The sequence below is a fragment of the Pongo pygmaeus genome, chromosome 8 (genome assembly GCF_028885625.2).
Source record: "Pongo pygmaeus isolate AG05252 chromosome 8, NHGRI_mPonPyg2-v2.0_pri, whole genome shotgun sequence".
In the NCBI taxonomy this organism is placed as follows: Eukaryota; Metazoa; Chordata; class Mammalia; order Primates; family Hominidae; genus Pongo; species Pongo pygmaeus.
Window position 1 is genome coordinate 81945668 of NC_072381.2, and position 22548 is coordinate 81968215.

The 22548-nt window shown below is 36.1% G+C and overlaps 1 protein-coding gene across 2 annotated transcripts in view; it reads left to right on the forward strand.

Annotated features, from left to right (window-relative positions):
* Positions 1–22548, forward strand: part of ANK3 (ankyrin 3) — a 699134-nt gene that overhangs the window by 87989 nt on the left and 588597 nt on the right. For both annotated transcript variants that reach the window (XM_054436350.2, XM_063669954.1), the window contains exon 2: positions 22189–22227. In XM_054436350.2, the coding sequence (XP_054292325.1) occupies positions 22189–22227 (39 nt within the window). The remainder of the gene's footprint in view (positions 1–22188; positions 22228–22548) is intronic.

Below are 22548 nucleotides of genomic sequence, written 5' to 3' on the forward strand. Positions count from 1 at the left end.
TCTATTTTCTTCTTTCAGTGAATGTGTATCAAATGCAATTGCTATGCAACGTCCATTGCCAGGAAGAATCAAGCACAACCTTCTCCCCTAAAGGCTCATAAGTGGGTCATGAAGAGAGATAGTAAGCCAATCACCAGAATGTGATAAGTTGGGGAACTTAGTAGCATGGGGAAAAGGGTGATCAAATTCTGCCTAGGAAGAACCTGTAAAGTTTTTTTATTAAGTATCTGAGGAAAAGCAGTTTTAATAAGGTTAAAGAGAGAAAAAATGTTAGAAAGATGGATTATTTAAGGTGACTGAAATGTGAAACAGCATGGCATAGGCACTGCATGGTTTAGCTGGCACTATGGGTGTGTTTGGAGTGAGAATGTAGTAGGAAATAAAGCAGAATTTGAAAGTAAGAAACAGGTGTGAAGGGTTCTGCATGGTCTTGAGCAAGTGAAATGCACTGCCCAATCTTCTCCATTTCATGGGTTTGCAGAAACCTTAAATGTAGTAAAGTTCAACTGCTTACCATTGGCTTTGTTTTTCTTACTTCTTACAAATGTTCCCAAATCTTTTCATATCATGGGCTCTGTTTCATTTGAGAGTTCACACCCAGCAGCTAAATATGGTAGCAACTCTTTTTTGTTGCTTGTTTTTTAGGAGAGTAGGTTGATGCCTTGTCTGTTCTTGTAAATTCAGTAGTTTTGATTCTTTCTTGTCATCTAAGCAGTAGACATTGCACTTCTGTGCAGGCATAGCCCTGCCTGAAGCAGTCTTTCTTGAGCTGAACACAGAATCTGCTGTTTTTCCTGGATGGATGTTCTGTCTGGGCTCTTACTAACTCAGCCTCTCACAGGGTGAAGATTTCATCTTAGCTGTCTGCCTTATTAAAACATAAGCAAATCATAGGTATTTTGTACTGAAAAACCAGATGCAAAGTTAGCTATCACACGAAGAGAAGAAAGTTGGACAACGTTAAGAACAGAGGAATTGAGACTTTGGAGGCTGATTTTTTTCCAGTTTAGCTTAGGAATTAATAGGTTGAGCGATCTTGGTCAAGTCACTAACCCCTTTGAACCCCTACTTCTTGGTGTATAAAGTGGCCTTTATATTCCCGACTAGATCTAAGTTTTGAATGTGTAAGCAAGGGTTAAAATTTTTTTTAGAAAAAGAGAAGCCAAATTTCTTCCTTGTGGATATAGAAATTAAATTTTTGTTGCCTATTAAAAGCAACATTTAGCTATATTACGTAATGATTTAAATTTCCAGCTTGCCAAAGATTCTTTTAATAAGCATGATTTTGGTTTTTAAACTAATTCTCTTCTCACCATGATGTGTCAACTTAATTTCTAAGCAAAATATATTGGGCTACTTTTCATTTATCTTAGCAGATATTGAAGCTTAAAATGTTTCACTATGAATATAGTTAAAATAAGATGCTTATATGGCTGTGAAATATTTCCTTAAGAGTTCTCAAATGTCAAGAGTTAACATCAGAGTAGTTGTCCTGCTTGTGGACATCCCTGGCCTTTGTCTATTTCTACTTATGCCATAATTTTAAGGCTTTTACCTGTTTTGCAATGTGAGATGAGAGAAAAGGCTCTCTGGGGCTGTGTATTATAATTTTTGTTTAAAGCACTATTAATCTGATTCTTCAGTTATTTTTGGCTGCAATGAGCTTTTTTTTTTGTAATATCCAGGGTTTCAGCTATAATAATTTATTTTTTTAAAATGACTATGAACATTTTAAGTCCTGAATAATGGACCTGTACTTGAGTTTTGGGCAAATACCTCCTCATAGTTTGGATTTTACTAGTATGGAGGTCATATGTGAAATGTTCTATGAATGACTTGGAACCACTTGTATGAAATCAGGTACAAACTGATAAGGTGTTCAGAAACTATTGATATTAGGTCTATCAGGTCTTAGAAGGAGTTGCCCTTGGTTGTTGTACTTCTATCTATTCAATCTAATTTTATAGATTTTTTCTTAGGCATGTTTGCTGCTCTCACATTTATATTAACTGCTTCTAATAAGATTCGTGCCGGGCTGGGACTCTAATTACATGAGTTTATTCAAATTACAGATAAATCAGTAGATATTAAATCTGAAGAAGTCTCAGAAAGACCACTCTCTACAGATAGGTAAAAAGAATTTAGGTGTAACCACCTTTTAAATGATGAGAGGTCTTTCCACCAAGACTATATCTGGAGGTGTAGATAGGATAGAGAGTTAAGAAAACTGAAATAAGCCTGAAGTTTAACCCCTGCATTATTAAGGTTTTAGAAATGCGTGAGCTCCCAATAGTATCATAAACCTTTGTTTAATATTCAGTAAATCATACTGTGTCCAGAATTGGTTCCTTCCGGTGGGTTCTTGGTCTCACTGACTTCAAGAATGAAGCCGCGGACCCTCGTGGTGAGTGTTAAAGTTCTTAAAGATGGTGTGTGCGGAGTTTGTTCCTTCAGATGTTCAGATGTGTCCGGAGTTTCTTCCTTCTGGTAGGTTCGTTCTCTCACTGACTTCAGGAGTGAAGCCGCAGACTTTCGCGGTAAGTGTTAACAGCGCATAAAGGCGGCGCGTCCGGAGTTGTTTGTTCCTCCCGGTGGGTTCGCGGTCTCGCTGGCTTCAGGAGTGAAGCTGCAGACCTTCTCCGTGAGTGTTACGGCTCATAAAGGTAGTGTGGACCCAAAGAGTAAGCAACAGTAAGATTTATTGTGAAAAGCAAAAGAACAAAGCTTCCACAGCGTTGAAGGGGACCCAAGCTGGTTGCTGCTGCTGGCTCTGGTGGCCTGCTTTTATTCCCTTATTTGGCCCCACACACATCCTCCTGATCGGTCCATTTTACAGAGAGCTGATTGGCCCATTTTACAGAGTGCGAGTGTTCCGTCTTACAGAGTGCTGATTGGTCTGTTTTAGGAGTGCTGATTGGTCCGTTTACAATCCTTTAGCTAGACAGACAAGCTCTCCAAGTTCCCATTGGACCCAGGAAGTCCAGCTGGCTTCACTTCTCAATATTTCTTATTAGCTCATTTTTTTACTCAAGGTATAAATCATAAAAAAGTTGGTTTAGGGGAGAATTTTGAAATACAAATACTTGACAATCTTGTACTGTTTTCCTCTTCTTGTTGAATTATCATGTGCCTTCAGAGATTTCCACCCAACCAACCTAGACCAACTGAACAAAACCCAAACAGAAATAGTAGGTAAAAAACTTCCAAATTAATCTCAAGGATTCTACATTATTCTGTGGGTTGTAAAGCTTGTTATATCCCATTATACAGAATTAGTGAATCAACTGAAGTGAACTATTCTCCACTCAAATAGTTACAACTGAACTCCATGCAGACTTTATTATAATTGAGATATGTCTCTTATTTTGATCAAAGCATTGGAGTTTACACAAGTTCCACGAGATATGTATTCTATTTCTTTGTCCGTCTTATGTTAAAATACCCTCTCTTTTGTGTTTGGCTGTAAGGCAGGAAGCATTGGCAATATTTCTTAGGCAAAAACAACAGCAGATATTCAGTGGCAAGCGTGGATTTTCAACTTAAGAGAAAATGAAAGAAAAAGAGAGAACCCAATATGGATGCTTCAGGTGGTGTGGAGGTTTAGGAAATTGCTCTGCCAATGATTTCCTTTACCATGTTGCATATTTGTAAATATCACCTATAGTTATCCAGAAAACCAAAGAGGTAGAATACCCTTACCCAATGCCCTGACCTCCCTGCCCAGCTCTATTTTTTTAAATCCTTGTTTGATTTTATTGGATTGGCCAGCTAAAATTTAAAGCAATAAATCATGACCACATTTTGTATCCAAATCTATACATTTGTTTAGATTTCCTTAAATATATATGTTCATATTGCATAAGATTTACATGCTTTGACATTCTCTAGGAACTAGTATTTCCTTTGTATCAATAAACGTTCATTATTTTTAACTTATATGATGATTCATTGTATTTGCTTAAAAAAACTCCCGCAGTCTATTATTAGAAAATAAATTATTCCTAGCCACATGATAACACTTAAAAATAACTTTAAGTAAGTCTTTGTGATTTACATTTTTTTTTCAGTCTTGGGAGGCATATTTTCTGCATTATTTAATGTGCAATTATTGCATGCAATAAAATGTCTTAAGCTTTGCTGTATGTCATGATAGTGATTATTTTCAGTAGGTATTGTGATGACTGCATTGTTTTGCATACCTGCTAAACTTGGATTTAATTCAGGCGGAAATTGCATTTCAGAATTTTTAAAGAAAATTTTAGTTAAACCCAATGTGAATAATAATAAAATTTTAAACATAACTTTTATTTGAATTTATCAAATTGGAGCTAAGTATAGAATCTCTATATACACTAGTCTATCTGGAAATACCTAATAGAGACAATAACCTCAAAATAGAATATTTAAAAATTCATACAGCTTTAATTTGTATAATAAAGTCAACTATCAAAGCAAGAATAAGTAGGGTTTTTTTTCGTTTTTCTTTTTTTTTGTTTTTGAAGACAGGGTCTTGCTGTGTCACCCAGACTGGAGTACAGTGGTATGATCATGGCTCACTACAGCCTCGGCTTTCTGGCAATCCTCCTGCTTCAGCCTCCTAGGGACCTGTACTACAGGTATGAGCCACTGTGCCTGGCTAATGTTACTAAATTTTTTTATAGAGGTGGGTTCTCACTATGTTGCCCAGACTGGTCTCAAACTCTTGGGCTCAAGCGATGTTCCTGCCTCAGCTTCTTGAGTAGCTGGGACCATAGGCATGAACCACCTTGCCCAGCTAATTTTAAAAAAAACAATTTTGTAAAGACAGGATCTCAGTGTGTTGCCCAGTCTTCTCTTGAACTCTTGGGCTCAAATGAGCCTTCCTCCTTGGCTTCCCAAAATGCTGAGATTACAGGTACAAGCTACCATGGCCTGGCAAGAATAAGTAGTTTTAAACAAAGACCTATCATCTTAAACTTTATGCTTTCCTAAATCTGTTTTTTTTTTTCTTTTTGCTAATAGTCAAGATTTTTGGAAAGCAAATGTTTTGAATTCTATTGAGCTATAATATAGAATTCTAAAAACTATATGTAAGTGTTGTCTTATACGTAAATTAGAAGAGATTGAAATGTGATTAAAGGATGAATGCCTTGCTGATGATGAAAGCAATTTGGTTTTTACCTAAATAAATAGGTAGCGTATCAATTATAAGGCCCCAACATAACATTAAATGGTATTTTTTTAAGTTTATTTTATCTGAGCTGAATGTCTGATTTTGTAGATACATGGTTTGAAGTTAGCAGTTGATAGCAGGGAACTAGTTGATGGGAAACACCAGCATCCCAAAATTGGCTGGGCCCTCCCTACCAACTGGTTCCATTCTTATGTCTTTAATTGCGTTCCTTGGCTGAGACTAGACTTTAAGGCACTTGATAATATCTAGGTGTAAATTGTAATCCCCTAGTTCATTTCAATACTTTTTGAAATGTAAATTTTTATTTTAGGTAGCCTTACCATAAATAGTTAAATACTCCAAGATAAAAAAATTTGACTTGTATTAATTAAAATATTAACATGGTTTATCTTTGGATGATAGGATTAGAGGTCATTTTTATTTTCTCTAAATTATTCCATATTTTCCAAAGTTTGAATGTATTGCTCTAGATCTGTATTCTTCCCTATGTTATTTCATTATCACACAAGTATTATTTGTCTAATATACTTTTATGATTTTGATGATTTAACAATTTCCGTGTATAATTTTGATGCATGTTTTGAAAGAAGAGTCTTTTTGGATTGCTATAGGTTTTATATTTATGGATAACAATTAATGAAATAGTAATAACTATTTATTTATTTTTATTTTATTTTATTTTTTGAGATGGAGTATCACTCTGTCACCAGGCTAGGGTACAATGGTGTGATCTTGGATTACTGCAACCTCTGCCTCCCAGGTTCAAGCAATTCTCCTGCCGCAGCCTCCCAAGTGGCTGGGACTACAGGCACGCACCACCATGCCCAGATAATTTTTTTTTGGTATTTTTAGTAGAGACGGGGTTTTACTTGGTTGGCCAGGATGGTCTCGATCTCCTGACCTCATGATCCACCCACCTTGGCCTCCCAAAGTACTGGGATTACAGGCGTGAGCCACCATGCCCAGCCAGTATTAACTATTTATAAGGAAATCTATGACTTTGGACTGGGAAAATACTTAACAGGCAGATAAGTACAAAATAGAGCCCTGATTACCTGACACAGCCCACCTCTTCCTGCCATCCCAAACCTGTTCACCTCTTCATAATTCCCATCGTAGGAGATGGCATCATCAGCCACCCAGTTGTTCTTATCAAAAACCTGGGAGTCATAATTGATTCCCGCTCACTTTTATGTCCTGTACCCAAATCCATCAGCAAATCGTGTTTTCTCTACCTCCAGGGTAGATCTTATTTATGTTCACTTCTTGCTGTCAGCAGTGCCACGTCCTTGGCACAAGTCATACCATCGTCTCTCATGTTGGTGATGTTGTAGGCTCCTTTCTGGTCCCTCTGTGCAATCCATTTTCCACACAGTCATAAAAACAGGGTCCGACTTTAGCTTTCTCTCCATCTAGGTTTTCATACCACATTATCCTGTCCGTGTTCTATGCTCTTTATCCCCACTGACCTCTGTGCTTTTTTGTCAACATATTAACCTCTTTCCTACTGCAGTGTCTTATAACAGCTGTCCTGCTGCCTGGCTGTCCACCTCCTCCCATGGCGGGCTCCTTATCCTGAAAGTTCAATTTCACAGCCCCTTCCTTCCTCCCAGATCACTGACCTGCAACCTGACCCAAACTAGCCCACATCTTAAGAATCCTCTAATCACTTCACTCTGATTAGTTCCTCTGCAGCACTTTCACATTTCTTAGTCGCCTTTGTTTACTTACTTATTTTCTAACATTTTCTGCTGGAACATAAGCTCTATGAATGCAGGGACCTACCTACCTATCTATCTTGTTCATCTTGCTGTTACAGCAACAATTGATAACATGGCAGGTACAAAATAAATAATTGTACATCAAAATAATTTATAATATGCATGGATTATAAATGGATCTTTATAATTAACTCTAATGTCTTAAAAATGTAAAGAAACATTTTAGTTTTTTTCTTTAGCTGTATTAATTTTTTTCACAGAGTGCTTTTTTATATCTAGCACATTTTGCAGCAAATTGGTAATGAGGAGGAGGGAGATATCATGCCCTTTGACAGATAAGAAACTGACACTCAGATTAAATGATTTATGTAAATTCATATGCTGGTAAATGGTAGAATAGGAATCATAGAGGCTTTAATGTCCTTTAAATACAACATCCTCCTGCAAACGAGAACCCAAGGCTTTCAGAGGTTACATAGCTGGACTCTTGAAAAGAATAGGAACTAGGAAAATGTTAAAGTAAAATCAAATAATAAAACATAAAATCTAAACAAAGTGCTATTGAATTGCTTTGAGGGTTCACATTGCAATGTAGCATGCACATCTTTTGCAACTGGGGAAAGGTATATCCATTTTCATTAAAAATTATGAGTCTGTATTTAAAAAATATAAATTACATATTCTCACATTTATTATAATATTGATGTAGATTCTTTAAATACCAGAGGCATTCATTTTTTTGAAAAGATTTTTAATATGTCTTTTATATTTTCTAGCTAATATTGCCTTTGAACACTGATTTTGTTTGTTAAATATACGAAAGCATCCATAACATTTATAATAAATGTTACACGAGCTATTTGGTCTCTAGACATCACCTCTTTGACTCTGTTGCTATGGGTTTTCATTAGTATTCCATGGAGCCTGGGTTGCCATAGAAAATGTGTGGTTGTGGAGGAGTTACTATGGCAACAATCCGCCATTATGTATTTTTCAATATCATCCAGCTCGAGATGATAGTGAATCTGAATGATATTTATTTAGTGATCCAATAAAGAAAAATAAAGCAAACATAATATTTTGATATCTTAGCTAACTTCAACAGATATTTTAAATATGATGCTTGTTACCTTTTCTTCAAATAAATTAAATAGAAATTGAAAACTGCTGTAAAAAGCTAGTTTTTAGCAGCCATTTAACTTGGTCTCTGGAGATACTAAAAATTTAAATTGCCTTAAATGTTTGACGTGGATATAAACTTCCATGTAATAAAGCTCCTTGTCAAATAAGCATACGTTTTTGTTTTAATGGTCTCCTTAACAACCTTGAACCCTAGCAGCTCAGGTACATGTGAGAAGATAAAGAAGAAGAAGAGTATTTTTTTTTGTCTTTGAAATGGAACTCAGAAATAAAGAAGGGAAATCACCTGGTGACTCGTTGCTCAATGTGGCTTTTCAAAAGAACAACAACAACAACAAAAAAGCAGAGAAACTATTTTCAATAAAATGGCAAATACCTAAGTTGAAGAGAAGTTTTAAGCATACTACTCAAAAACATTTTGATATATTCAGTCCTTTAGCAATCATTTTGAAATTCCTAACCAATTGGAAATGTTAGGCATGTCATGTCAATTGTCTACAAATAATCATTTTTAACTTCATAGAGTGACACACCATGAAGTGGGAAAAATGTTATGACAACAAGTCAGCAAATTAGATCCACGTATATTAACGATTTTTTTTAAAGATGAGTGAACTTCAAGTTTTACAATTTTAATGTTGTGATCTGGTTTGTTTATTTATTTATTTATTTAACTTGCCAATTCTTCCTCTGAAATTGTGGCAATACATGATGTTGGGACTCCCTTGTTTTATTTTCTTGAAACCATTTTGTCTGGGAGCTCTCCAACAATCTTTCCTGAAGCTGGGGTTTCCCGTGGGACATGTAAAGCTATTCCTTTCTGCAGCAGAGGCTAAGCACAGAATCATAGGGTCATAATTCAGCACTTCAGAGAATCAGAGAACACACGAATTGCTCCTGGATGATCATGGGGGATTTGAGAGAAAAAGATAAAAGTAAACAATGCTTTATCAGGTGCAGCTTGCATAGAGGAGGTATGTTGGGTTTGATAGAAAATCAAAAGCAGATATTCTAATCCATGATGTTGTCATGTCATAAAACCTTTAGCAAAGAGTAGCTTCAAGTAAAATGAGAGCAAATTACCCTGAATTCCAAACTATGGGGTTCTGGAACAATGACGTTCACCTATAAATGGCATTTGACATAGTCCTGATAGTTTTACAGATAAGGGAATTAGTAACTTAATGGATATTATCAATTGAGGATGAGAGTATTGAATTTAGGAAAAGTATAAAATGAAATCCTTGGCATTTAGCAAATTAAGGGTTTATTGTTGAGAATACATTACAAATATTATTGTGTGCATTCGTTTTCTTTGTCACAGGATATCTTTGAGCAGTAGGTAACAGAGTGTCCTGCTTGAAAGCATGAACTTTGGAGTTAGACTCCCTGGGCATGAATTCTGGTTTGATCATTTACTAGCTCTGTGATCTCAAACAAGTTAATTAACCTCTCCAGGGCTCAGTTTCCTTATTCGTATAATGAAGATAACAACACTAGTGATGTTATGGGGTTGTTTTGAGGATTAAATGTATTTAAATTTGTAAAGGGCTTGGAATTGGGTCTGGTATACAAAAAGTACTATTCAGGTGTATGTTAATTAAAGAGAAAAAAGTAGGAAGTTTGGGGTTCAGAGTCATCCAACTGATCATAGCTGATCAGAGGGCAGAGTCTTGACCAAATAAAAGATTAATTCATGTCAAATAAGTCAGATAAACAATATCATAGCTAATTAGCTTGTTTCATGTTTTTCAGATTTAAAAAATTGCATGGAAGACTTTGACATAACATTAATAGTCTTTTATACTGTATACCAACGTTCCATTTGCTATCAAGCCTACCCAACAAGGATTAATTAGCCTTGATCATTAAGACCTTCATTCCCTGTATAGAGGTTTCTGGCAGCAGAATACGGATGCCTTTTTAAAAAATTTTTTATTTTTTTTTTTAATGATGGACGATAACAATGTCAAGTAGAATTTGTTATGATATATAGCCCCCTTTTAACTGTCTTTGTTTCCCCTTGATAGATCTTGAGTCAATACTGAATGGAAGAATTAAGTAGAAGATAAGTGCAGTTCGTTCTAGAAATTGCAGTTTGTTTTGCTATGTAATTTCGTGTTATGAGTTCCTTTAATATCAATGAATTTAGTGTTGTATGTTTAAATTGGATATCACAGCTAATCTACACCTCTGATTCAGACTCTCTTGTTTCTCTTCTGATGTGACCCTGAATTGAATGAACCTTTTACTATTTTTTATTCACTACTTTTAGGCCTTTCTCTGTCTTCAGTCCCTTGCTTCTCTCCCTAAATTTGGCAAATCCCAAGGCTCTGTTCTCTTTCTCCCTCCTATCTTTTCCAGGGTTTTTTATTTCCCTCCTCCAATCTCATGGTCCCACTTTTGCCTCTATGTGGTTTTCTTGAAAACCATTCTGTTCCTGTCCTGGTCTCCCTCTCCAGCTGGTCCTCAGTCTGACTACATGCTAGTATTTCAACTTGAGTATTATACTGCTAAAACTTCAAATAGGCATATAGCCCTAGGCCCTTTGTACCTGTTAACCCTGTCCAACTCTGCCTCTTAACCTCATTCCCACTGTCTTTTAAAGCAGATGTCTCCTTTTACCTTTTAAATTTTGTCAGGGTACTAGCATCTCTCAGGCACTAAGGCTCAATGTTTTGGAAGAACTGTGAATTCAATGTAATTAACAATAGACCTGTCCAGGGCTTTAATGCAGAAGGTTTAAATCAACTGGCTGTGAGTAGAATTTCCAAGGTCTCCTTGGATGGTAAAAAATATTCATTTCAGTAATCCCTAAATGAAAATTTAGCTATTTCTTTAATTATGAACATAGGCATAAACCACAGTAGTATGAATTGTGACTTTGTCACTGTAGTAATTATGAATACTATTATATTTCATTATCTTTGTTGAAGATGTCTTGAAGTATTATTTATGCTCTTTACTATTTAAAAATTATAGTTGTTATTAGACCTACTATTTGTACAATATAATGCATTAATAAAGAAGCAAATATTTTATCACAAATTTGTTTTTTAAAATATCTTAAAACTGTGATATTGCAATACAGTAAATATAATTCAACAATGTCATTGTTTTTAGCTAATTTCTTTACTTAGAAGGTATGTAATCACCCAAGATAATGGAGGTCAGGAGAAATAATGGTATTTCAATTTGTTTGTCTTCCTTACCAGCCCTGTTTTGTTCTATGCCTTTAAAAACACTATTCTGAGAAGGGCTCCAGGGGGTTCATCAGTCTCCCAAAGGGACCATCTTCCAAGAGAAGATGTTTCTTGTTCTTTTTTCTTTTCTTGTTCAATAAAGAGAAATAAGAACCCTTATTTTCCTGGAACAAGTGCTCATATAAAAGTTGACAGCTTTGAATGTCATTGCTCTGTTTATTTATTCATTCAGCATTTAAAAAATATGTACTAATGTCCTAGGTGTTACTTTAATCTATATTTTATCTCAGTTTTTAGGATCAGACTATCATAATTTTATAAGAACCATGCATTCTTTTGAAAAACTTTTAGAACAGCAAAATAAACCTAAGATAAAGATGTGTATGTGTGTGTTACCTTCTAGTATCATGGCAAATAAAACAAAACTAAATGAGCTTGCCAGTAATTTTTCAAACAGGATGAGATTGTAGATATTAATAAGCCAGAAATAATGGAGATAGGAAATAAGTGGGGAGGATGAGCCAGGTATAATCAGAGATGTAATTGAGTACATTAGCCTAGTGGCTCCTTAACACATAAATTAGGTACTTTGGGAAATAAACTGATTTTGATAATCTGTAGCCACATAATAGAATGTTGTCAAGCTCTTTGCATCATTTGTGGATTTTAATTAGTTCTTCTTCTGACCTCCATTATCTTAGGCGATCACATAATTTCTATATAAAGAAATTAGCTAGGGACAATGATGTCGGTGAATTATATTTACTGTCTTGCAATTCGAATGTCTATTACCACATAACAAACCATCCTAAAGCATAGTGGCTTAAACAACAATGCATTATCATCTCTCATGACTCCTTGGGGTTCTTGTCTCTTGTGTGTGTGCAGCCATCTAAAGTCCCCACTGCTCTGCACGTCCAAGATGTCTTCTCTACTCCCAGGTCTGGTGCCTTGGTTTTCCCCTTGTGGCTCCCTCTCTCGGTAGAGTAGCTTGGACTGTTTCATATGGTGGCTCAGGGTACCAAGAGGCAGGAAGCAGGGCCCGCCAGTCCTCTTAAAGGCTAGGTTCAAAGTGGCTACAGCACATGGTGGGTACGTGTTCTGTTGGCCAGACAAGATGCCAAAGGGTAAAGGAACAGACTTCACCTCTCAAGCGGGGTATTGGTGTGTGTGTGCACAGGGAAGAGGAATTGAAGTCACGCGTACTTCTCATTTCCCCTGCTTCACCTTGTTCTCCTCAAACTAGATCTTCCTTCTAAGTTCTCAATTTTCATTTACTAACAATTTAATTGATTATTTTCTCTCAGGAATACTCCTTTAAGTTTCCTGTATCTATCAGATCTCTACCCATTTTTGTTTGTTTTCTATAAAGTTCTAGCATTCATGCCTCCTCAATTCCACCACTGTTTTTTTTTTTTTTTTTTTTTTTTTAAAGCCTCTATAACCTCATGCACTGTTGCAGAGGGTTTCTTGTGTTGGTTGGTGTGAAATTAGGAAGATACCAAGACCATGTTCATTTCTGACACCAACTGTAAGTTTTTGAGTTCTAAGGCCACCCTCAGGTTTAATAACTTGCTAGAAAGACTCCTAGCACTCTGAAAGCTTTTATATTCACAGTTCCAGTTTATAAGAGCAAAAGAATACAGATTCAAATCAAGCAAGGGAAGACTGGGGAACACAGATCAGGGTCTAGAAGAGCTCCAAGCTTCCAGTTGTTCTTTCCCAGTGTAGTTGTGTGGATGATGCCACTTCTTCCAGCAACAGTGTGTGACAACATACATGGGTAGTGCTAACCAGGGAAGCACACCCAAGCCTTGGTGTGCAGAGTTTTTTTTAAAATACTTTGTACTTTATCGACTGTATTAAATATATTACCTACATCCCCATTAGCTTTGATTGCAGTGACGAGTAGCTTTTATTTATTTATTTTTGTTTTTATTTTTATTTTTTACTTTTAATTTAGGTTGAGGGGTACATGTGCAAGTTTGTTATGTAGGTAAATTGTATCATGGAGGTTTGGTGTACAGAGTATTTCACCATCCAGGTAACAAGCATAGCACTCAAAAGGTAGTTTTTCCATCCTTGCTCTTCTCCCTCCGTCTACCCTCAAGTAGGCCTCAGTGTCTGTTCCCTTCTTTGTGTCCATGTGTACTCAGTGTTTAGCTCCCACTCATAAGTGAGAATATACAGAGTTATGTGACTGAGACTCAGTCACACAGGCGTGTTTGGTCACAGAGATATTGTTGATTGCTCCTGATATTGTGTAGCCGCAGGCACCCTACCATATATAAATCACATTGTTTGCATAGACTCTGAGAGGTGGCCTAAAGCCCCAAAGAGAACAAAGGCACTCTTTTCCTGCATGATATCCCAAGGGCTTAGAGATTACTGCCTGAGTGCTAAGAGTGAAGACCAGACCTCTCTTTGGGCAAGGTTAATTCCTTACTGCTGAGGTCCTTCATCTACTTACCTGTCCAGTCCATTTAATATCCTTGCCAGGTAAATTTCTCTAATGAATAGTCTTAGTCATTGTCACTTTCCTGCTCAACAACCTATGATATCTTCTTAATGCATTTTTGCCCCTATGTTCCATATTTTTCAGGTGGCTTTTATTATAAATATTTTCTTTTTTGGCCCCATAAACTAACAAAATGTCAAAGTGGTCCCAGGTTACTTAATCACCCTGTGTTTTCCTACCTGGCCTTTCCCCTTGCTATCTATCTGCTGTGTCCTTGCCCATTCAAACTCCAACCCATCCTTGTGGTATCATGTGTATGATAGTGCCCTCACTGTCAAAAAAGCTTAATTGCTTAAAATAGATTTATTTGATTCCTTTTTGGATCCCTTTCTTTGTACATCTCTGTGGCACTTGCTACAGTTGGCTTTGCGTTACAGTTATTTTTGTACCTGCCTTATGCTCTTTCTAAGACAGTAAGTGCCTCCAGAGTAAAGATCATACCTTATTCCTCTTCATATTTCCTGTAAAAGCCAAGATCATGCCTGAATCTGGAAGGGATGGAATATGGGGAGAAGGGAGAATCTAAATCCTACCTTCTGGGGGAAGACCCAATACATGTTTACTGTCACAAGTACAGACTCCTTAAAATGGTGGCTTCTCTGTTATATTAAAGCCAAATGAATAGTTTCTGTAATAAGCCCTCTTAAGTTCCATATGGGCTGAGGTGGTTAGGGGAAATTCTTTTGAGGAGTTTTAAATAACTGAATTCACTTGAGCACGTAAACACTAGCATTGCGTTCTTTGGTCAGTATGCAGCATTTGACACTACATATAGATCAGGGATTTTGTAGAATCTAACCTAAAGGATCTGACTGGGTTCCACTGGTCCCATGTGAAAAATAACTTGATAGGATTCACTTAACTTCAGATCTATGCTCTCTCCTCTCTCTCATTTTAAAAGCCCGTTTTCTCCCCTGCCAGGATTCCAGTATGCATTTTACTAAGATAGCTCTTTTAATATATTCATTCATATAATGATTCAGCATGTATTTAATGAGCATGTATTTATCAGATGCTATGTCAGGTACAAGAGATACAGTGGTAAACAAGACAGCAGTAGCTCTTGTCCTCAGTTTCTCTCTTAGAAGTGACTTTAAAGCCCCAGGCAGCCGGGCACGGTGGCTCACTCTTGTAATCCCAGCACTTTGGGAGGCTGAGGCAGGTGAATCATGAGGTCAGGAGCTTGAGACCAGCCTGACCAACATGATGAATCCCCATCTCTACTAAAAATACAAAAACTAGCTGGGTGTGGTGGCATGCCTGTAATCTCAGATACTCAGGAGGCTGAGGCAGGAGAATCACTTGTACCTGGGAAGCGGAGGTTGCAGTGAGCCGAGATCATGCCGCTGCACTCCAGCCTGGGCAACAGAGCAAGGCTTCATCTCAAAAAAAAAAAAAAAAAAAAAAAAAAAGCCTCAGGCCTATTTTTTGTAGGTTTAGTTAACTTACCTACAAACTTATTGGCTTTCCAAACCAACTTTCTGGCTTTCCAAACATGTCTGTGAAATTGGAGAGCTAAATTGATAACATCTGCAACAGCTAATATTTATTAAGCATTTACCCATTCTACATCCATCACCTCATTTCATCCTAACAACCATTTAGGTAGCAGCATAATCATTATTCCATCATAAATGAGGAAACTGAGGCAATATTTCAGGTTTGCGTGTTCTAGAACTTGCACTCTTCACCACTGTGTGATTAATAGCAGATTGAGTAAGCCTCAGCACCATTTTGCTCGAATTGACTTTGATCTTGCATTGTTATTCCAGGCCAGGGTTCAAACATCTCCCATCTGACTTAAAATTTACGATTTGAGTTGCCACTATATTATCAGCTGAGTAATTGGATCAGACCTGCTCCTGGATCCATAGTGGTAGTATTTGTCTTTGTTCTTTACAGAGCCTCATTATATTGCTTGAATATCATCTTGAAAAAAACATAGATGATGTTAGAAATATTTTTTAACTAGATAAAAATTGCTAACAATAAATGTGCTACTTGGAATTTGCTAGTAGTTCATTCTAACTGTATTAGTTGGTCTGAGTTCAACAAGTGGATGATGACTTTTCTCAACAAATTGGTTGATATTATGCTCCTCAAACCTGCCATGAATTACACGACCCCAGGAGAGTGTGGAATGTTGATGTGATAGTGACAAATTGTTTCACTGCTCTCTAATGCAAAAATATTGTAAATGAGAATCATCTCAGTTCATTTATTCAAGTGTGTTTAAAATGATATATTTGGAGATCTGTACTTTCTGAGCTCTGTAGTAGACATTTCTTTAAGGAAATTAAAAATAAAATGTCAAATTCAGGACAAAACAATCTAGAATCTTAGTTATGTAAATGAGTGAGATAAATAGTACTGTTCTAGCACCTCTCTCTCTCAAAGGTCCTTTTTAGAATGCTGCATTCCAGTAGGCACTTCTCTTCAACATCTTGGCAGGTGCATTTGTAGGTATAAGCGAACACATTGCATTGCATTGCATTGTGTTGCCTTGCATCATTTGCAGAGGAGAAATATTTGACCAAATTGCTTTTCTCTAATTTAACCAGTGTTATTTCAGTAAAGCAGATTGCAGGCAGGTCACAGAACAGCTAGGAGCAGGGCTCTGAAGACAGACTTGGGTTTGAATGCTGTCTTTGCCATGTATATAAGCTGTGTAACTTTGGGCAATTTAGTCAATCTCTCTAAGTCTCAGATTCTTCATCTATAAAATGATAACAATACTAATTCCTACCTCATGTTGTTTAAATGATCAAATATGGCTTATGCTGTGCATACATTAAATGCCCAGTAACTCCAAAAGGCTGTTTTACTTGTTATTAGAGAAGGTATCCATTTTCTTTTTATTCATTAAAAAAATCACTACTTTAAAAGAACAAGTGGTCTTGGTAATTAGCGTTATTGCTAAATACAAAAAAGCCACTTCAAGGAAGAACAAAAAGCAATAACACAACTAATGGTTTCTTAAGTGGGCTGTCAAGATGTCACACTTTGATTCTAGTGGTCAATATAAAAACATTTAAATTCATGCCTAATCCTTGGTATCAAATGAGCCTCTGGAAACTACAAGTTATTGAAACTGTCTGGACTCTGGAGTCACTCAACCTGGGTTCAGATATAGGCTCTGTTACTTATTTACTGTGTAACTTTGGGTAAGTTACTTATTCTCTTTGTGCCTCAGTTTCCTTTTATGTAAAATGGAGGTAATAAAAGTACCTGCCTCATAGGGTTGTTAGGTGAGGATTAGATAAGATAATGTTTGTAAACTCTTTAGAACAGTACCTGGCAGATACAAGGATTAACTGCAATTATTTTAGATGGATGGTCCTAATATAACTAAACTTGATTTTCACACAAATATAATCAACACCTTTGATGGAGATGCATTTTGAATCATGGATAGAATAATTCTTCATTATCATACACATTGATTAGCTGGAAATGTAAAATAAGAAATATGTCAGATATGGAAAGTCACCAGTGCAAGATCTCCTTGGAAACAGGGTCATTATTTAAAATAAATCATTTATAAGTTGGTATATAGTTATTATAAATAATGTTCAATCTTTTTAATTTAGCATTTGTAGTAATATTATAATTCCCATTCCTGGCTTTATAAATGCAGGCATGATTTGGCCCATATATCCTGGCTTGTTACCAGAAGAGATTATTCAGTCAAGGAAGAAACAAGAACTGTGTAAGACAGTCTTAAATTAATTACTGTGGACTTCAGAATAGTCTTATTGGAGAGCAATTGCTGAGAAATGAACCATGATTGCTTCTGTAGCTCTAGTAGAAATAGTAAATGTTTGGTAACTAATTGTTCTGGAGACTGTAGGCATCAGTTTCAGCAAACAGGAAGAACTTGACATTTGACAACAGAAGTCCTGGGTTCAGGTTCCGTTGCTTCCATTACTGACTGTGTAACTCCAGGCAATTCACTCATTTCTTTGCTCATCAGTTTCATCTTTTATCAAATAAAAATAATAACATCTCCCTGAGGCTCTACAGGATTGTGAGCCAAAGAAGATAAAATGTGAGAGCCCTAGGCACATGATTGTGCTTTCCATTTTTACTAATGTCAAGACAGGAGTCAAGAACCAAGCATTTTTGTTTTTCTGTGGAACCTGAATATATGGCCTGGCCTATGAAAAGAGCGAAGCAAAAGAGATATTTTCTATTTAAATTGTATTCCACTAAATTTAATTATAATTAGTTTAATTCTGTTTATTCAGATTCTACTTAAGCACATCACTTTACCTCATAGCATATGATTTTGACCTGCTTGGCAGAATGAGATCTGGGAAGAGGAACTTAGATTGGAGGCAGTGTTAGGGAGGAACAGGGTCTTGGTGTGCAGCTGGTTATCAGAAAAGGTGGGTGTGGGTGTGTTTTTCAAGACTTGGTTATCAGATGAGGTCTTAGCAAGATAGACTCAAGACTCTTTGGGAGTGGGCCTGGGCATGGGGAAGGAAAAGAGGGTAGGATCTATATGTTTTGGTGGTACAGAGAGGTTTGGGAGGGGCAGGATCTGAGGTTCCTGTTAGGGAGATGGGAGAAAGCCTGGGGGTGAAGGAGCTCTTCCAGAAGAGGGCAAAACTAACCTAAAGAAAGAGGATGACCTGGGTAATTTTCTTCTAGGAACCACTATAGGGTCAACTTTGATTATGAAGCTTTCTAATACTGGACATTTTTTTTTCTTATTTCTAGTTTTAATTTCCTGTCAATTTTTCAACAGTTGCTAAAGTTAAATTGTCCTAGAGTGGCACAGAAAGACATGTATTTATTTAGGGTCAGGTGAATAGGAGCCAAACTTGCCTTTCCATAATGTGGTGAGCTGTAGAGGAGAAACATTTGGATCAGAGTTTGGCTGGTGGTCATGAAAAGGAAAGCGGATGGGCCAGATCTTATTTATACTTGGCATTTGCTCTGACAGACACCTTCAACCTTAATGGGTATATGAGAAAGAAGGAGAAGGCCAGGGGATGCCACAGAAACATTTCACTCTGGTTTTCTCCTTCTACCTTGCTGTTTACCACCATGTCCTTCTTACCTGCTAACTCAACCCTTTTCCTCCAAGAGTTTCTGTTTTGCTTCAAAGTCCTACTCTTTTCTGCTTCAGTGTTTGTACCTCCAGTGGCCAAAGCTATGAGAGTTTTTTATTCTCTCTGCTTAGAGGATGACTAAGGAGAAGTCCCACCTGTGTCTCTGGTGTCTCCTACTAATTTGCTTTCCCATAGAAATACTGATGAATATTAAAATGTTTCTACAGATAATAATGAGTGACCTACATTTCTTTAGGTAAGCTAATAAACTAGCCATCCTTTATTGCTTTACTTTTGTAAGAAGATGTTTTATAAGGTCTAAACAACAATTCTTTTTGGCTATATATAAATTTTGGACAAAGCATATAACTGGGTTGGAGACTGACTACATTATAGGATGGTGGCATGGTTGCAATGGAAAATAGACACTGGAGCCAGATAACCTGGGTGTGCATTCAGGCCCCACCATTGTACTGGCTGCATGACTTTGGGCAACTCATATTACTGCTTTAAAAATCAGTTTCCTCTGTGAGAAGGAGATAAAAAAAATTAATATCATAAAATAAAGAACTGAAGGATGCTTCCACAATGTTATAAAGACTACCTGTCTTAAGCCCATAGTCAACATCAAACTCAATTATGAGCCTCTAGAAGCCTTGCTCTTTTAATCAGTTAAAAGACTAGAATATCTGTGCTTACTATTACTTTTAAACATTGTTTTGGAAATTCTGGCCTATGTAATAAGATGTGCAAAAAAGAAAATGAGAGAGAGAATTTCAGGAAAAGAGCATCTGAAGAATAACTGTAATGAAAAGTGAGTTGGGCCTGTGTAAAGAACAAACAGGTAGAAATAGCCAAGAACATTTTTTGAAAAAGAAGTTCAAAGTATCTTTTCTGAACAAATGTTGTGTGCTCTATAAAGTTTATGCTGTGAGCACAAGAATTGACAGATGGATCAGAGGAAGAGAAATGAACAGCCCTGAATCTAGTGTCTGGTTGGCTTAATCAAGCACTTATGCTGTGCTAGGCACTGAAGGGATTTCTGTACATTATCTGGTTTAATCCTTACAACAAGGCTACAAGATAGATATTGACAAGCTAGACTTGCCCAGGTGTCAAAAACTGACATCAGAGCTCAGTTGTGCCTCAAAGCAGATTTTGCACTGATGAACCAGGAAGGAATAAATGATTTCACCAGTGGTGCTGGGGAAAGTCTGTGAGAGGTGGCAGTCAAAAATTGTAGTAAGTACTCATCTCACGTTATACCTATGATAAAGTCCACATGGGTTAAAAAAAAGCCAAGGGTAAAAGATAGTGATAGGGACTGGGAGGACAAGCATAAGTAGCTATTTAATTGATATTGGATTGAGGAAGAACTTTCTAAGCATAGAAGCCCAGAGCAGACATCCCAAAGTAAACGATTGATATGTTTCATTACATAAAATTTAAACTTCTGTGCATCAAAACCATTATAAACCAAACCTAAATGCAAATAACCGACTGGGAAAGCAAATGAAAATATTTATATAATTATGATACACAAATGATTAATATCCTTATTTCTAAAGAGCTCTTATAAATCAATAGAAAACCACAAACATCCTAAGTAAAGACAGTCAAAGGCATAAAGGGGAAGAACTGCAATAGATTGTAAAAATTGCTTCCTTGTAATAACAAGAAAAAATAACTCGAATAAAAACTACATACCATTTCACTATGAAATAAAAAAGCATTTTATGAAAATGCTAAGATATATTTGTGAATGTTTAGAGAAATGGGCACTTTCCTACACTGCGAATTGTTCTTTTGATGAGCAATCTATAGATTTTGCCTTTTTGGTGGGCACATGATAGGCAAGTGCCATGAAAAAAGTTTGTTCCTTTTCTTCAACAATACCATTTTGGTGAATTTCTCTTAAGGAAATCAGCAGATGTAAAGTCAAGATTTTTGTGCAAGGAGATTATTACAATGTTAGATGTGCTAGACACAAATGTATATCATAAATACTAGGAAGTATTTGAAAAAATCTTGCCATGGAAATAGGTAGATTAGGATGCAACTATCAAGACCACATTTTGAGACTATAATATGGAGAAATGATATGATTTTAAGGGGAAAAGGCAAGATATACTGTATATATGAAATAATTTCAATCTTGTTTAAAACACTGTATATGTGAGACTGTGTGTATTGAAAGAGAACAACACAAAATATTAACTTTCCTCTAATGGTAGGACTATGATTGATTTTCATTTTTTGTGCTTGGCACATTTTCTGTAATGAATGTGCATTGCTTTTATGATTATACAAAGCTATTACATTTACTGTTTTAGAAGCTGTGAAGATTAAATAAGAAAATGTAGCTGAGATACCAGGAATAAAGTTAAGATTTTAGAAATGTTAATTTCTTTCTATTTTTTTCTTTATTGGAAGCTCAAATAGAAACATGAAATTGCAGATTTAATTCTGTATGAGTTGATAGTGGGCTTTTTAAAGCTGACAAGATGAAATAATTTTTTTGGTGTCAATTTGAATAGCCTTTGATGGAGTCAAATGAAATGTACACAAGTGTAGTTAGAGTTAACTACAAAGTAGAATGTTGCTTTCTTTACATTCTATGTATTTAAACTTCAGTACCAGTTGGAATAATTTGCATATTGCACATATTACTATATTCTGATAGGAAATGAGCTAAAGGTATTTCTTCCCTAATGGAATAAAGTTAGCATTTTGTAAAAACAGAAAGTCAGCCTTAATCTTCATCTTGGAGTTCCTGTAGTCAGAGTAGATCCTTGGTTTTCTATTTTGAGGTTGTAATAATATTATAGGAACCATGTCATCTCTTGCATAATCAGACTTTTGGCTCTACAAGCCTTGCTATTCTGACCCTTGGTAAACAGTATTTACAGTAATGAAGTTTGGGAGAAAATGGATTTCTCATAATAGCTGTGCAAGAAAGTTATATGGGAAAATGTTTTCTGATGCCAGCATTTTCATGTGGAGGAAAAAAATTTTAAATTATCTTTATTACTGTTACAGTTGCATCTCATTGGCATATTCATTTCAAGTTCAAGATCATACTTTTTTAATGTATCTGGCACAATTTCATTTTTAAAAATTCTCTTTAAACCATTGATGCTATTGATTTGGTGTCCCTGCTTTTCTTTATTTTGTAGTTATCTAAGCATTTCCTGCAGATGTCTTTTTTTTAAACTAGAATTCATCTTATTTCCTCTGTTTTACTTTGTGTTCTCCCCTTTTAAGGAACTTACTATGTTTATAAGTCAATTAATAATGTGCGTGTGTAAATCACTGTCATGGTAAATATATGGAATTCTTTCATGTTTGCTAAATGTTTGTTTCTTTACTTTTTTAGGGTGACTTTGGATCAGATTATTCACGAAGCTCTAGAAAGGTAATGAAAATTACCACTAAACTCAACAAATATTTTGTGTGGACAAGTTTCTTCTTATAATTATAAACATTAGAGTTGAATGAATTATTTACAGGAGATGGTCCTTTTAAACCAGTTTATTGTTGTTGTTGCTGTTATTGTTATTTAACTAGAGAACAATTTGAAGGCTTATACTCTTGCTTAGTGGGGCAACCTGGTCACCCGGACATGTGCTCGTGGTAGGATAATTCTATGCTGCTATTAGTTGTGTTTCACATCTGCTTCTCAGCTGTGCATTTGAGGCTTGATTTAATGGCAGGTACAGAGTAACCAAGACCCCCT